Source organism: Trematomus bernacchii, unplaced genomic scaffold, assembly GCF_902827165.1.
Source record: "Trematomus bernacchii unplaced genomic scaffold, fTreBer1.1, whole genome shotgun sequence".
Lineage (NCBI taxonomy): Eukaryota > Metazoa > Chordata > Actinopteri > Perciformes > Nototheniidae > Trematomus > Trematomus bernacchii.
Genome location: NW_022987581.1, coordinates 2,729,715 through 2,743,872, shown reverse-complemented (window position 1 = coordinate 2,743,872; position 14,158 = coordinate 2,729,715). Strand labels below are relative to the sequence as shown.

General features: G+C 39.4%; 1 protein-coding gene across 1 annotated transcript in view; it reads right to left on the bottom strand.

Moving 5' to 3' along the window:
- The window catches only part of LOC117479957 (ubiquitin carboxyl-terminal hydrolase 43-like), a 66,394-nt gene that overhangs the window by 28,068 nt on the left and 24,168 nt on the right, over positions 1 to 14,158 (bottom strand). The window contains exons 4-5 of the mRNA XM_034127060.1: positions 7,867 to 8,002; positions 6,531 to 6,675 (exon numbers count right to left, since the gene is read on the bottom strand). Coding sequence (XP_033982951.1) covers positions 6,531 to 6,675; positions 7,867 to 8,002 — 281 coding nt within the window. The remainder of the gene's footprint in view (positions 1 to 6,530; positions 6,676 to 7,866; positions 8,003 to 14,158) is intronic.

Here is a 14,158-nt window from a genome sequence, read left to right as displayed (position 1 = left end):
TATCTTACCCTAAGCCTAACCCTATCCCTTTTATTTTAAATTGTATAATGTCTGAGTTTTTTTGCCATCAGTGAGGAAAAGAAATGGCTCAGAGCCTCAGAATACTGACATCTGTATTTGTTGTCATCTTTTTTTCCTTCTAATTTGTTATTATTTGGTGCAGGCACGAAACATACTACCAATAGAAATACATTGCTTCTAAAATCGTTCTGTGTCAGAATACTGAAATCTGTATTTTTTTAAATGTCTTTTTCCTTCTAATTTGTTATTATTTACATTGCTTTTAAAAATCGTTCTGTGTGACACGAAAAAAATGGCGAAATCGTGTTGGTGAACACGAATCAATAGATTAATTTCGTGACTATAACACGAAATGCCGTGAGACTGTGTTGAACTAACAGAGGATAGCTGCCAGTGTATTTCATTTGAACTATAGAGTGGTGCAGGAATGAGTCCTAGAACCCAAAAATGATGATGGTTGCTAACAAGTGTCTAAATGAGACGACTAAAAGTCATCACGCCCAACATTAGCCTCCTTTAGCTTAGCGGTGGTGACGTGAAGTCATGTGACCGTGCTGTAGTTCCTTTATAGCCCAACATTAGCCTCCTTTAGCTTAGCGGTGGTGACGTGAAGTCATGTGACCGTGCTGTAGTTCCTTTATAGCCCAACATTAGCCACCTTTAGCTTAGTGGTGGTGACGTGAAGTCATGTGACCGTGCTGTAGTTCCTTTATAGCCCAACATTAGCCTCCTTTAGCTTAGCGGTGGTGACGTGAAGTCATGTGACCGTGCTGTAGTTCCTTTATAGCCCAACATTAGCCTCCTTTAGCTTAGCGGTGGTGACGTGAAGTCATGTGAGCGTGCTGTAGTTCCTTTACAGCCTAAAGTTAGCTTATTACTTCCGGCAATTATATTTTTGCTTCAACTATCACAACATCAAAACAAATATTTAAACAAGGCAGACATCATGTGCTTGTATTTGTGTAAACACCTCTGTTGTTCTGAGACTTCCAATGTGCAGACAGATAATGGGAGTTGTTGATTGGGGTGTAGAGAGGATCCTTCAGAGGCAGAGGTGTTTAATTATGGGCTCTCAGATACTCTGCTGTGTTTAGTCTGGCTGTTCCTCTGTGTCTGTTTAATGATGAAGAGGAACGATGAGCTCACTGACGTCCTGCTGTTTCCTAGAACTAGTCCCAGGTTTATTCATAATAAAAGATTAGGATCAACAGGTTTGTCGGCTAAACAAAGTTAACTTTTTGTGTGTTTGGTTGCTCATTTTCCCATTTTGCCTTGCTATGATGGACGTGCCTTTTTCTGTACAGCCATGGGAATTATCCAACAGCGTTAAAACACATCGATGCAAGAGGAAACACAAAATTAGAACTAGTGAAATAAGTGCATTCAAATCTTAAAAGTACATAAGTATTGGTTAGCAAAATATACTTAAAGGGGACCTATCATGCAAAATGCACTTTTGTTCGTCTTTTATACATGAATATGTGTCCCCAGTGTTCCAGGGAACTCACCAAGTGTCAGAAAACACAACCCTCTCTATTTTCCTCCATACCCAAATCTCTAAAAAAGGGGCTGCAACGGATCTGATAAAAACTGATCCAGATTTGAACACTGTCCTGACGTCAGGACGGTGGCGCTACGGCTATTGGGCCAACTCCACCAATCAGGAGGAGACAGTCACGGCCATTGCCGTTCGAAAGCGCTGGAGACGCTGTAGTACATATGCCAGGCCTGTAGATGGTGCTGTTCTCACTGAATCAGCCCTTGCTAAAACAGAGCTAACATTTTTCAAATTGAGCAAAATGAGGCATGGCTAAAATGCATGATCTGTTTGGTATTTTGAAAAAAAAAAAGTATAAATATGCCTTATATAGGTATGGTCCTACACTATATTATTCAAATATAGCATGATAGGTCCACTTCAAAGTACCAAACGTAAATTATATATGCGATAATGTGTTCATCAAAGCTGGTCAAGGTGGATTTTAATGACCTTATAAAATGCTGCTGAATATCTAAACCTATAATTATATGTAAATGTGTATTTATTTATATTTTGTTTACACTATAAATCTGAATCTGTAAACAGCGTGGAGGAAAAAGTACAATACTGGCTTCTGAAATTCCGTAGTGAAGTAGAAGTATAAATAGTATAACATGAAAATACTTCAGTAAAGTATCTCAAAATTCTATTTGATCAATATACTACTCAACCACTACATATATCTCATACTTCTATCATTTCTCACGCCGTAAACAAGGTAGAAATCAGTATCGCAGTGACAGGAGCCTTGAAGAAATGTGCAGGAACAGTAACGTTTTCGACAGCAAGCCATAAAAAGGATTTAATAAGTGACGAGAGGAAAGTCGTCTCTGTGTAAATCTCAGTGCGACAGACCGGGAGGTGACCCCTGCTTCAAATTCAGTTTCATTCACACGTTTCTCCGGCTTATTAAAAGGAGATTTCCCCCATAAATTATTCCCACAGCTGTCAGAGGTCGCCGCTCGTTGAAATTACAGAGCATGATTCAAACTGGTTTCATCACCGGCTTGATTAGAGCGACATTAATAAATGAAAAGCTGTGCATACTTATCGTTACTCTCATTGTCAGGGTCAACACTCTGCAATCACAGGGTTAATGAAGAAGCTACATGTGGACTGGGATCAGTTTGGAATATTTCTACTTCATACAGTGCACAGCTTAAGTATTCATATGTAAAAGTACCTTTATATAATGTGAAATACAATCTAGCAAACATACTTAAAGTATTAAAATAACTTTGAAAATGGCCTGGTGTGATATATTATTAAATATATTACATTATTAGGTTGTTTTTATTGTTGCATCAAGTAGCAGTTAACAGGTTAGACTAAAATTACAAATTATTCAAGTTTACGACTTTCTTTTTTAAGTTTTTGTAATAAATACTGGTACTTTGTTTGTTTGTACTCCTCAAGTACTTCAAAAATACACTTAGGTACAGTTCTTCATGAAATAATGATAGTGTTATAGTAACAGTAACAATATCCAGTAAAATTGTTGTGACCCAACTCGATCTTATAAGACAAAGATGTCTGATTTCATAGAAGCAACAAGAAGCGATAAAAAGATAATGTAAGAAAAGGTAGGAAGGTAACGCCATCATTCTTTCCCTTTTGTATAAAACGAAATCCAAGACTCTGAACAGCTGTATTCTCATGTTGCCTTTAAAGGTCCCATGTCATGCTTTTCCGGTTATTACCCGTCCCCTTGTGTGTTATGTAGCTTTTTCTGCATGTAAACGGTCTGCAGAGTCACAAACCCTCAAAGTACACCCTGTATCGAGTAAAACTCTAACACAGAAAATACCTGTCTATGCTGCCCCAGAACGCCTCGTTGGACATTTCTCATTTTCTTCCTGGGTACAGTGACGTGACCATACCCAAATGGACCCATTAGACCAAATGGACCAATCCGTGGAGCTCCTCACACACACACACTCTCTCAGTGGCAAAACTGTGATAGGCTGGGGGGGGGAGGTGCTAGTGGAGCCTCGCAGCGACGAAACTGTGGCGCGCTTACACTGTAGGTGCGCCGCGTTTGGGGGTGCGGGTGCTAGTGGAGCCTCGCAGATGGGGGTGCTGCAGCCCCCTCAGCACCCCCCGCTTCCCGCGTCCATTCGCGATGTCTCGCTGTCTCGCAGGCCCCACGCAGCAAGCAGAACCCAGCTCACACTGTCTGCTCCTCGCACCAGCGAGCCGCGCAACGTCCCGCCAACACGGCACCCAGACCCCTCGCAGCATTCTCATCTGTTTGTCCTTACTGGTGTCATTTTCTGGTTGCTAACGCCATTGTAACACATAATCACTGATGTTCCGCTGTAACGGTGGTGGACTTATCAGAACAGAGTGGGCGAGCTGACCAATCAGAGCACAGTGGGCTCATAGGGAGGGGGGGGCAGGAGCTCCAACAAGGCGTGTAGGACAGAGAGTGAGTCACTATACACATACTATACAGAGATGCTGTATGAGAAACCAATGTGAGTTTGGAACATTGAACAATGTAAATCTATTTTAGTAGACCTCAACAATGGAATTATGATCAGTAGAAATGGCCATGACATGGGACCTTTAACAACCCTTAACATCAGGAGGTTTTACATTTAATTGTCTGAGTAATGCACATTAAAACCCACTGAATTTATGCATCTATCAAGTCTATTTTAAGGAAACTGACCGCTAATGTGCATGATCATTATAATTAAACCTCTGCATATGTTTTGCACTAATTGCAGGATACTTTTTTCTTCACTTACCATGTGGCTTTATTTAATTTAATCCAAATTGTTAACATTACCACTGCACATAAAAACACTTAGATGACCAAACGTAGCTTTAATGAGACCCCTGATGGGAGTTTGATATTTATTTTTAACCCACAACTTTTTAATTGTATAGCTTTGATTTCTCACAAACAGCAAGGCATACAAATGCTTATGTGCTGGACTTGAGTAAAATAAATAAATAAAGTCAGTTAATATTTCATGTATGCATGTAAATAATTGAACAGGCTGGTCAGATATTTATCAAAAGTAAAATGTTCTTTCTAACATTTAGTACCAAAACAAGCTGTGCTGCCTTTTTACTTCGTATTTACTTTGGGTTTGCTCCAGTTTTGAATAAAAAGTTATATATAAATAACTAATAGTGGAAGAGGGAGGAGGATTTGAATTAAAATGAAGTGGCCAAATGTTTAAAGAGTCCTCTCCTGCTGATGTTCAGGTGTATATCAGTATGTAGTATCTCTACTTTAAAGAGTGCTCTCCTGTTGATGTTCAGGTGTATATCAGTATGTAGTGTCTCTACTTTAAAGAGTCCTCTCCTGATGATGTTCAGGTGTATATCAGTATGTAGTGTCTCTACTTTAAAGAGTCCTCTCCTGCTGATGTTCAGGTGTATATCAGTATGTAGTGTCTCTACTTTAAAGAGTCCTCTCCTGCTGATGTTCAGGTGTATATCAGTATGTAGTGTCTCTACTTTAAAGAGTCCTCTGCTGCTCATGTTCAGGTGTATATCAGTATGTAGTGTCTCTACTTTAAAGAGTCCTCTCCTGCTGATGTTCAGGTGTATATCAGTATGTAGTGTCTCTACTTTAAAGAGTCCTCTCCTGCTGATGTTCAGGTGTATATCAGTATGTAGTGTCTCTACTTTAAAGAGTCCTCTGCTGCTCATGTTCAGGTGTATATCAGTATGTAGTGTCTCTACTTTAAAGAGTCCTCTCCTGCTGATGTTCAGGTGTATATCAGTATGTAGTGTCTCTACTTTAAAGAGTCCTCTCCTGCTGATGTTCAGGTGTATATCAGTATGTATTTTCTCTACTTTAAAGAGTCCTCTCCTGCTGATGTTCAGGTGTATATCAGTATGTAGTGTCTCTACTTTAAAGAGTCCTCTCCTACTGATGTTCAGGTGTATTTCAGTATGTAGTGTCTCTACTTTAAAGAGTCCTCTCCTGCTGATGTTCAGGTGTATATCAGTATGTAGTGTCTCTACTTTAAAGAGTCCTCTCCTGCTGATGGTCAGGTGTATATCAGTATGTAGTGTCTCTACTTTAAAGAGTCCTCTCCTGCTGATGTTCAGGTGTATATCAGTATGTAGTGTCTCTACTTTAAAGAGTCCTCTAATGTATTGAGTATGAACCCCAGCAGGCAGTAAGAACCTGAGGGACAGCACTACACTCACAGGCCTGCAGAGAGAGCAGGTTTGTTTACACCACAGAGAGAGAAACAGGGGGGGGGGGGATACACACTGAGAAACACACTTTACATCACTCTCTGAACAACAGAGGCATAAATCTGATCTGCTCAGAGGGGGAGTAATTCAAAGAGCTCTTTATGCGCCCTCTAAAGCCCCCTGCAGTACGGAGGACTCCCCCAGGCTTTCATTAACCAAAGTAAATGAATAAAACGGGTTGTTTTGCTTACATCTGTACATGGATTCAAGTTAAAGAAGGGGAAGAATGAATTATGTACTAGAGGTGGGCAACACATCCGTATCATGTGAGATTTTGGATATCATATCACATAAGTGTCGTCTTTCTGTTAAACACCTGATTTGTATTTCCACATGTATATTTTCCACATGTACATCTATTTTTTATTTTACTTTTTAATGCTATTTTATTTCTGAAATATTTTGGACTGCTAATTTCTTGTGTCTATCTATCTATCTATCTATCTATCTATCTATCTATCTATCTATCTATCTATCTATCTATCTATCTATCTATCTATCTATCTATCTATCTATCTATCTATCTATCTATCTATCTATCTATCTATCCATCCATCCATCCATCCATCCATCCATCCATCCATCCATCCATCCATCCATCCATCCATCCATCCATCCATCCATCCATCCATCCATCCATCCATCCATCCATCCATCCATCAATGTACAAATTACAATGAAAGCCTTGAATCCTTGAATCCTTGCCTCGGTTTTAAAGACTGCAGGATTGCACTTTTTGTACCTGAGATGCGTGCGGAGCCTCCTCTGATGTAAAGGGGCGGAGCCTGGAAGGCGTAGACCACGTCGTTCTCAGCGATGCTCGTCAGATCCTCCTCATCGAAGAAGGAGCGATGGAAACCCGTGGAGTAAACCTCCGTCAGGATCACCTACACACACACACACACACACACACACACACACACACACACACACACACACACACACACACACACACACACACACACACACACACACACACACACACACACACACACACACACACACACACACACACACACACACACACACACACATTAGTTTCCTTTCAACAGCACTTCTAGTTAAACCTTTTTCAACTTCTCAGAAAAGCACGGGTGACGTCACTGTGGAAATTGAAGTAAAGCTTGTTTTGACCCCGTCTGTCTCTCCTAAACTTTATATATATGACAGAAACAGATCAGAACAAAAGAGATTGTCTGAACCCTGGATGTTGCTGCAGGTGATTGTTGAACTTTTACCTCACGGATCGTACTGCTTCTCTACGGCTGTCAGAGTGAGCGCTGAATAAGTGCTGAGTAAACTTTGACAAATACCAGTCTGTGATTACCCATCAAGATATATGATACTTTGATCGAGTCAAAATACTTCAAATGCCTTTATTTTACTCAAATATTGGATTATCCTTAATATTATACGCTTTATAAACAGTCAAAGCACAAAGCATTTGGAGCTCTTGCTCTGTGGACACCGGACCTAAGGCTGTGTGAACGTGAACTCTGAACCCACCTGATGGAAAACCACTGTTTGCTTTATTATTCCTCCTAATCTCTGAGCCGGCTTAATGCATTTCAGACAAGTGGATAAGACTGCCTTACAGCCGACGGCGTGCAATAACTATTTGGCATGTTTTCCTGTTTATTTTGTTGTTGTTAATTATCCCTGTTTATGTCAGGGGAAGAAATAAATCGTAATTAAGATCAATCCGAACTGTCCTCCAGCCCTTCATCACACTAACTTCAAATGAGCGCTAATTCCTGCAAATAACTTTTACAAGTCCCTCTTACGTTAGCTCTTTACCAAAAGTGAGTTTTAGTTACTAATTGCTCGTCATAATCTAATATTACTCGTCATTTTGGTTGATAAAAGGAACATTTTTACATTAAAATTGCCATTCTTTCAATTAAATTGTTAGATTATACATTTACATAGAAAGCTTTTAGTTGTTGCATGACTAAATGTATGTATAGAGATTAAATATGTCAATATGTTCATGTCAACACACACAGTTTTCCTTCTTTGTGGTTAAAAATAAGACGATTTTGGGGTGAATTTCAGTCTTTTTTTCTGCTTCTTGTTACCTGGTCTGGGGAGATTTGTCCCTCGTCAGCCACCATCCTCCTCAGGGTGGCCACGGAGCCGAACAGAGGCACAGCGAGTCCGACCCGAAGGTACCGCTGGCCTTTAGTGCTGAACACCAGAACCACACACAGCCACCTGACAACACACACAATCAGGGGTTAGATCATCAATCAATCAATCAATCAAGCAAAGTGTATTTATATAGCCCAATATCACACATTTTACATTTCATTTTTGTGTGTGACGAATAAAGGTATTCTGACTCTGATTCTGATTGCACCGAGGTAAAGGAGAAGAGTTTAGGAAGAGACACACCCAGGGACGGTGGGACATTAAACAACCTCTTATTTTTTGAGCCATTTCTTCTCTCGGACCAGCGAGGGACAAAAGGAGACTTTCATGAATAAATCAATCCACTTTAACATCAATAATAGATCATTAGGACTTATTTTTATGTGTGCCGAATAATGGAATCTCTATTGCATTTTTAAAAACCGTGACCTCTCAGGAGGCAGCGCTGACACAGAAAGGGACAAAATGGATCTGTGAATAACCTGAGAGAGAGGGGCTGAAGACAAGAGGCATTTAATGGACGAATCAATGTTTTATTTTACTGAAATGGAAAGAATGTGTCTCTACTTTAAAGAGTCCTTTCCTGCTGATGTTCAGGTGTATATCAGTATGTAGTGTCTCTACTTTAAAGAGTCCTCTCCTGCTGATGTTCAGGTGTATATCAGTATGTAGTGTCTCTACTTTAAAGAGTCCTCTCCTGCTGATGTTCAGGTGTATATCAGTATGTAGTGTCTCTACTTTAAAGAGTCCTCTCCTGCTGATGTTCAGGTGTATATCAGTATGTAGTGTCTCTACTTTAAAGAGTCCTCTCCTGCTGAGGTTCAGGTGTATATCAGTATGTAGTGTCTCTACTTTAAAGAGTCCTCTCCTGCTGATGTTCAGGTGTATATAAGTATGTAGTGTCTCTACTTTAAAGAGTCCTCTCCTGCTGATGTTCAGGTGTATATCAGTATGTAGTGTCTCTACTTTAAAGAGTCCTCTCCTGCTGATGTTCAGGTGTATATCAGTATGTAGTGTCTCTACTTTAAAGAGTCCTCTCCTGCTGATGTTCAGGTGTATATCAGTATGTAGTGTCTCTACTTTAAAGAGTCCTCTCCTGCTGATGTTCAGGTGTATATCAGTATGTAGTGTCTCTACTTTAAAGAGTTCTCTCCTGCTGATGTTCAGGTGTATATCAGTATGTAGTGTCTCTACTTTAAAGAGTCCTCTCCTGCTGATGTTCAGGTGTATATCAGTATGTAGTGTCTCTACTTTAAAGAGTCCTCTCCTGCTGATGTTCAGGTGTATATCAGTATGCAGTGTCTCTACTTTAAAGAGTCCTCTCCTGCTGATGAGGTATTTAATGGACATATCAATGTTTTATTTTACTGAAATGGAAAGAATATACCATATCTAATTTCCTATCCTCATAACCTATATCACTAAGGTGATTATCGTATTATAATGTACATTTAGATTTATCAATAATATCTTTATACATATTAAAAAAACACTATATATTGACATGCACATTTTTACTTAACTAATGTTTTTTAAATGTATTATTTTTGTATTATTTAATTTATGCCCAATTTCAGTTTAACTTTTTATGTATATCTATTTATTTCTATCCTATTTATCTTTATTTCACATTGTTGTACTAACTAAATATGCTTTTATACATATTTGGGTTCCTATATGATGTTATTTATCTCTTTATTGCACATTTTTACTGCTCACAAAACCTAATTTCCCCTAAAAATGAGTGCAAAATAACAGCTAAGACTTCTAATCCTGAAAAACATCACTGATCTAAACGAGCTGACCAAAGTCACGGTGACGGCAGAGCACAGCAGGACAGATAACCTCCACTCTGCAGCCAAACATATTAAAGGGAGGTCACATTGACATTAGTTCAACCTCCAAACTGGTTCTGTTTCAGCGGCTCCAACCCCCCACTAAAGCCCAGCTAACAGTTTATATGCACTATTACAGATAGACCTGTCATATAGTGGCTTCATGCAGATGTCATCAGTATATTGTGTTTAACAGGGAAAACATGCACCACATTTAAGATTCAATTCTGAGGTACTTTTATGCTACTGTGTACTTCTACTCCACTACAGTCCAGAGGTAAATGGTGTACTTTTCCTCCACTACATGTATTTAATACCTTTAGTTACTTCACAGATGTGGATGAATGATGTGAAATATAATCAAGTGTTAAATCAGACTTTAGTTCCACCTGGAGTAAATCCACAAGCTACCCTGCAGTATACAAAGTCATTCAAACTAGCTGCACCTTTACCAGCTTTGAGAACACTTTCATGATCAATCATTATAAAACACATCATATATATTATTCTGAAATGGACCAATCTGCACAATGACTACTTTTACTGTCGCTACTTTCACTATATTTTGATGATAATACTTTTCTACTTTTACTTGAGGAACATTTTGAATGCAGGACTTTTACTGTAACAGAGTATTCCTACACTCTGGTACTTCTACTTTTACTCAAGTACAACATCTGAGTACTTCTACTTTTACTCAAGTACAAGATCTGAGTACTTCTACTTTTACTCAAGTACAAGATCTGAGTACTTCTACTTTTACTCAAGCACATGATCTGAGTACTTCTACTTTTACTCAAGTACAAGATCTGAATACTTCTACTTTTAATCAAGTACAAGATCTGACTGCTTCTACTTTTACTCAAGTACAATATCTGAGTACTTCTACTTTTACTCAAGTACAAGACCTGAGTACTTCTACTATTACTCAAGTACATGATCTGAGTACTTCTACTTTTACTCAAGTACAAGATCTGAGTACTTCTACTTTTACTCAAGGTCAAGATCTGAGTACTTCTACTTTTGCAGTAGTTTGTAATTGGTCCAGTAGCCCACACACAGCTCTGATTAAAGGGGTTTATATTCCACAAGAACATCAGAAATGTATTTAGTTTGTAATCCATATAGTGTTTTCTAAACTAGGAGCAGCTCTCTGAAGATTGTTATACAGATAAACATAACCCTGCAGCTTCTTGTTAGGCACAAGTATTGTTAAGTCTGAAAGAAATGAATGACCTAACAGACCTTTTATACTTCAAAAGAGCTCAGCCAAACAAGAGGCCGGTAATTGGCTGCACTAATCAAGCCTTGGCTCAAGGATGTTTCCCCAATTTATGCTAATAACATTTTTCATAGCAGCACAAAACAAAACAGAGGAACTTCTCAACCTCTCACTGGGAGAGGGTTTTATTGTTTACCTCAAGCCTTTATTTTAATGAGTCCTTAACCCAAAATGAGTTAGCAGTGTAGCACTTCAAGTTAGCTTCTCTCAAAGTCGAAAACATTTTTTGAATGTGTTTTTGGTTGTTATCCTGAAATAAGGTCTGTGGTTAACTCAAGCTGAAGAGATATTAAAGTTTTGTTCTACGACATAAAATACGTCAGTAAATACCCCACTGGTGGATTTAAAAACAGCGGTTGCTAACAAGTGTCTAAATGAGACGACTAAACGTCATCACGCCCAACATTAGCCACCTTTAGCTAAGATAGTTAGCTTAGATTTTTGAAGCGTGAATGCAATCTCCAGAAATAAAAAGCTAATGTTGGGCTATAAACGATCTACAGCACGGTCACATGACTTCACGTCACCACCGCTAAGCTAAAGGAGGCTAATGTTGGGCTATAAAGGAACTACAGCACGGTCACATGACTTCACGTCACCACCGCTAAGCTAAAGGTGGCTAATGTTTGGCTATAAAGGAACTACATCACGGTCACACGACTTCACGTCACCACCGCTAAGCTAAAGGTGGCTAATGTTGGGCTATAAAGGAACTACAGCACGGTCACACGACTTCACGTCACCACCGCTAAGCTAAAGGTGGCTAATGTTGGGCTATAAAGGAACTACAGCACGGTCACATGACTTCACGTCACCACTGCTAAGCTAAAGGTGGCTAATGTTGGGCTATAAAGGAACTACAGCACGGTCACATGACTTCAACTCACCACCGCTAAGCTAAAGGAGGCTAACGTTGGGCTATAAAGGAACTACCAACACAGTCTCACGGCATTTCGTGTTATAGTCACGAAATTAATCTATTGATTCGTGTTCACCAACGTGATTTCACAATTGTTTTCATGTCACACAGAACGATTTTAAAAGCAATGTAAATAATAGCAAATTAGAAGGAAAAAAGATTACAAAAAATACAGATTTCAGTATTCTAAGGCTCTGAGCCATTTCTTTTCCTGGCAGACGGCAAAAAACCTCAGACATTATACAATTTAAAATAAAAGGGATAGGGTTAGGCTTAGGCTAAGATATTGAGTAAGAACATGTTTTTATGAACCACACAGCTTCTGGTCTTCCAAGACCCGACTGGACAAAAAGACGTGGTGCAGGCACGAAACATACTACCAATAGAAATACATTGCTTTTAAAATCGTTCTGTGTGACACGAAAAAAAGGGGAAAATCGTGTTGGTGAACACGAATCAATAGATTAAATTAATTTCGTGACTTCACGTCACCACCGCTAAGCTAAATGCGGCTAATGTTGGGCTATAAAGGAACTACAGCACGGTCACATGACTTCACCTCACCACCGCTAAGCTAAAGGTGGCTAATGTTGGGCTATAAAGGAACTACAGCACGGTCACATGACTTCAGCTTGTGTTAACCACATACCTTATTGACTCATTCCTGTATTACTCTATTTCAGACAACAATTAGTCCACACTGTTTTTTGTTCCTATCTTCTTATAAAATATTAAAATGTAACACTTCCTGTGGCTATGTATAGCTCTAATGTGTTGCTCATCTCATTATTTCTATGGCTGCAGATAATGAGATGCATCCAGAAGGTGTGTGTGTCCCGTTCACACACAAAGCTTTACATAAACAGAATGATCCAACATGGACGGAGCCAGTGTTTGTTTAGCTGCTCACAGGAAAAGTTGCTTTGCTAACAAACAGTGTGTGTGTTTACAGACATGATCGGGCAGGGAGTGAGCTGTACTCTGAATACTTTAGAAAAATATCTTCAAACAGCATCCATCTGTTATGTGCTCTTGTTATCCGCCAGAAGTGTTTTCTTTCCCCCTGTCTGCCACACAGCGAAAACAAAAGGAAGGTAACTTAATACTTGGCTCTCTGTCAGAAGGAAGCTCTTACAAACTATTTCCCAAATTAGACGGGATGCTGGCTGAACCTGAAAGACCTTTTTCAAAGAATAAAAACTAAAAAGGGAGGAGAAAAATTGCAGGAAGGAACCCAGTGATAAACACACCTTAGAGTGGAGCTGAACATGCAGGAGCTGATTTTAAGGTCCATTTAAGACCAAAAACTCACTGCCAAATACTTATTTTTTGATTTAAGTCGCAGATGGGAGTTATTTTTGCCAAGAATAAGATCAAAATGACTCTCTTATATGTATGTTTAATGAACAGCTGGAGTTAGGGCTGCACAATTAATCAAAATGTTATAAAATAATCAGATTTATTGATTAATTGGTTTATCGTCCAGAAGCAGACACAATCCCAGTGTTTCATTACACAGACAACATAAATAACGACAAGCTACAGATCTTATTAAAATAAACTGCTTTGGTATAACTCACTCTCTCTGATACAATTACACTTCAACACCCGTGTGTGTGTGTTTCTTTGGGTGCGTGATTGTGTGTGTGTGTTTCTTTGGGTGCGTGATTGCATGGGCGTCGCAGCCATTATATGAGGGTGGGACAAGTCCCCCCCACTTTTTCAAATGATTAGTTTAGACCCCCCCACTTTTACTATGCGGAAAGTCCGTGAATCGGTCTATCCACTCGCGCACTTTGTAGAGCGCTGTGTCAGTGCTTCACTATCAAATTAAATCCATTCCACTTGCTTATTGAGAGAATGCCCAAATCAATGAAACTCCGTACCATGTTTTCACTGCTACTTTGTACCAAGGCAGATTCTCACATAGCGCGCGCATGTTCAGGAGTGATGTCATAGTTGGACAGCTCAGATCTGTTGTATGAAGCGATGCCGGTAGCGGAGGTAAGGCACACACACCAAATGTTCAGGAAATGGTTAATACAGCGAAAATCAAAGCTGACGATCTCTTGGTTTGATATGTTTTCTCCCCCAGACAACATGGACATAAGAACATTTTTGTCAAAGAAGAGGAAAGTAAGTCATCAGCTGGTAGCAGTTAATCAGTTAACAGTGATGGCGGC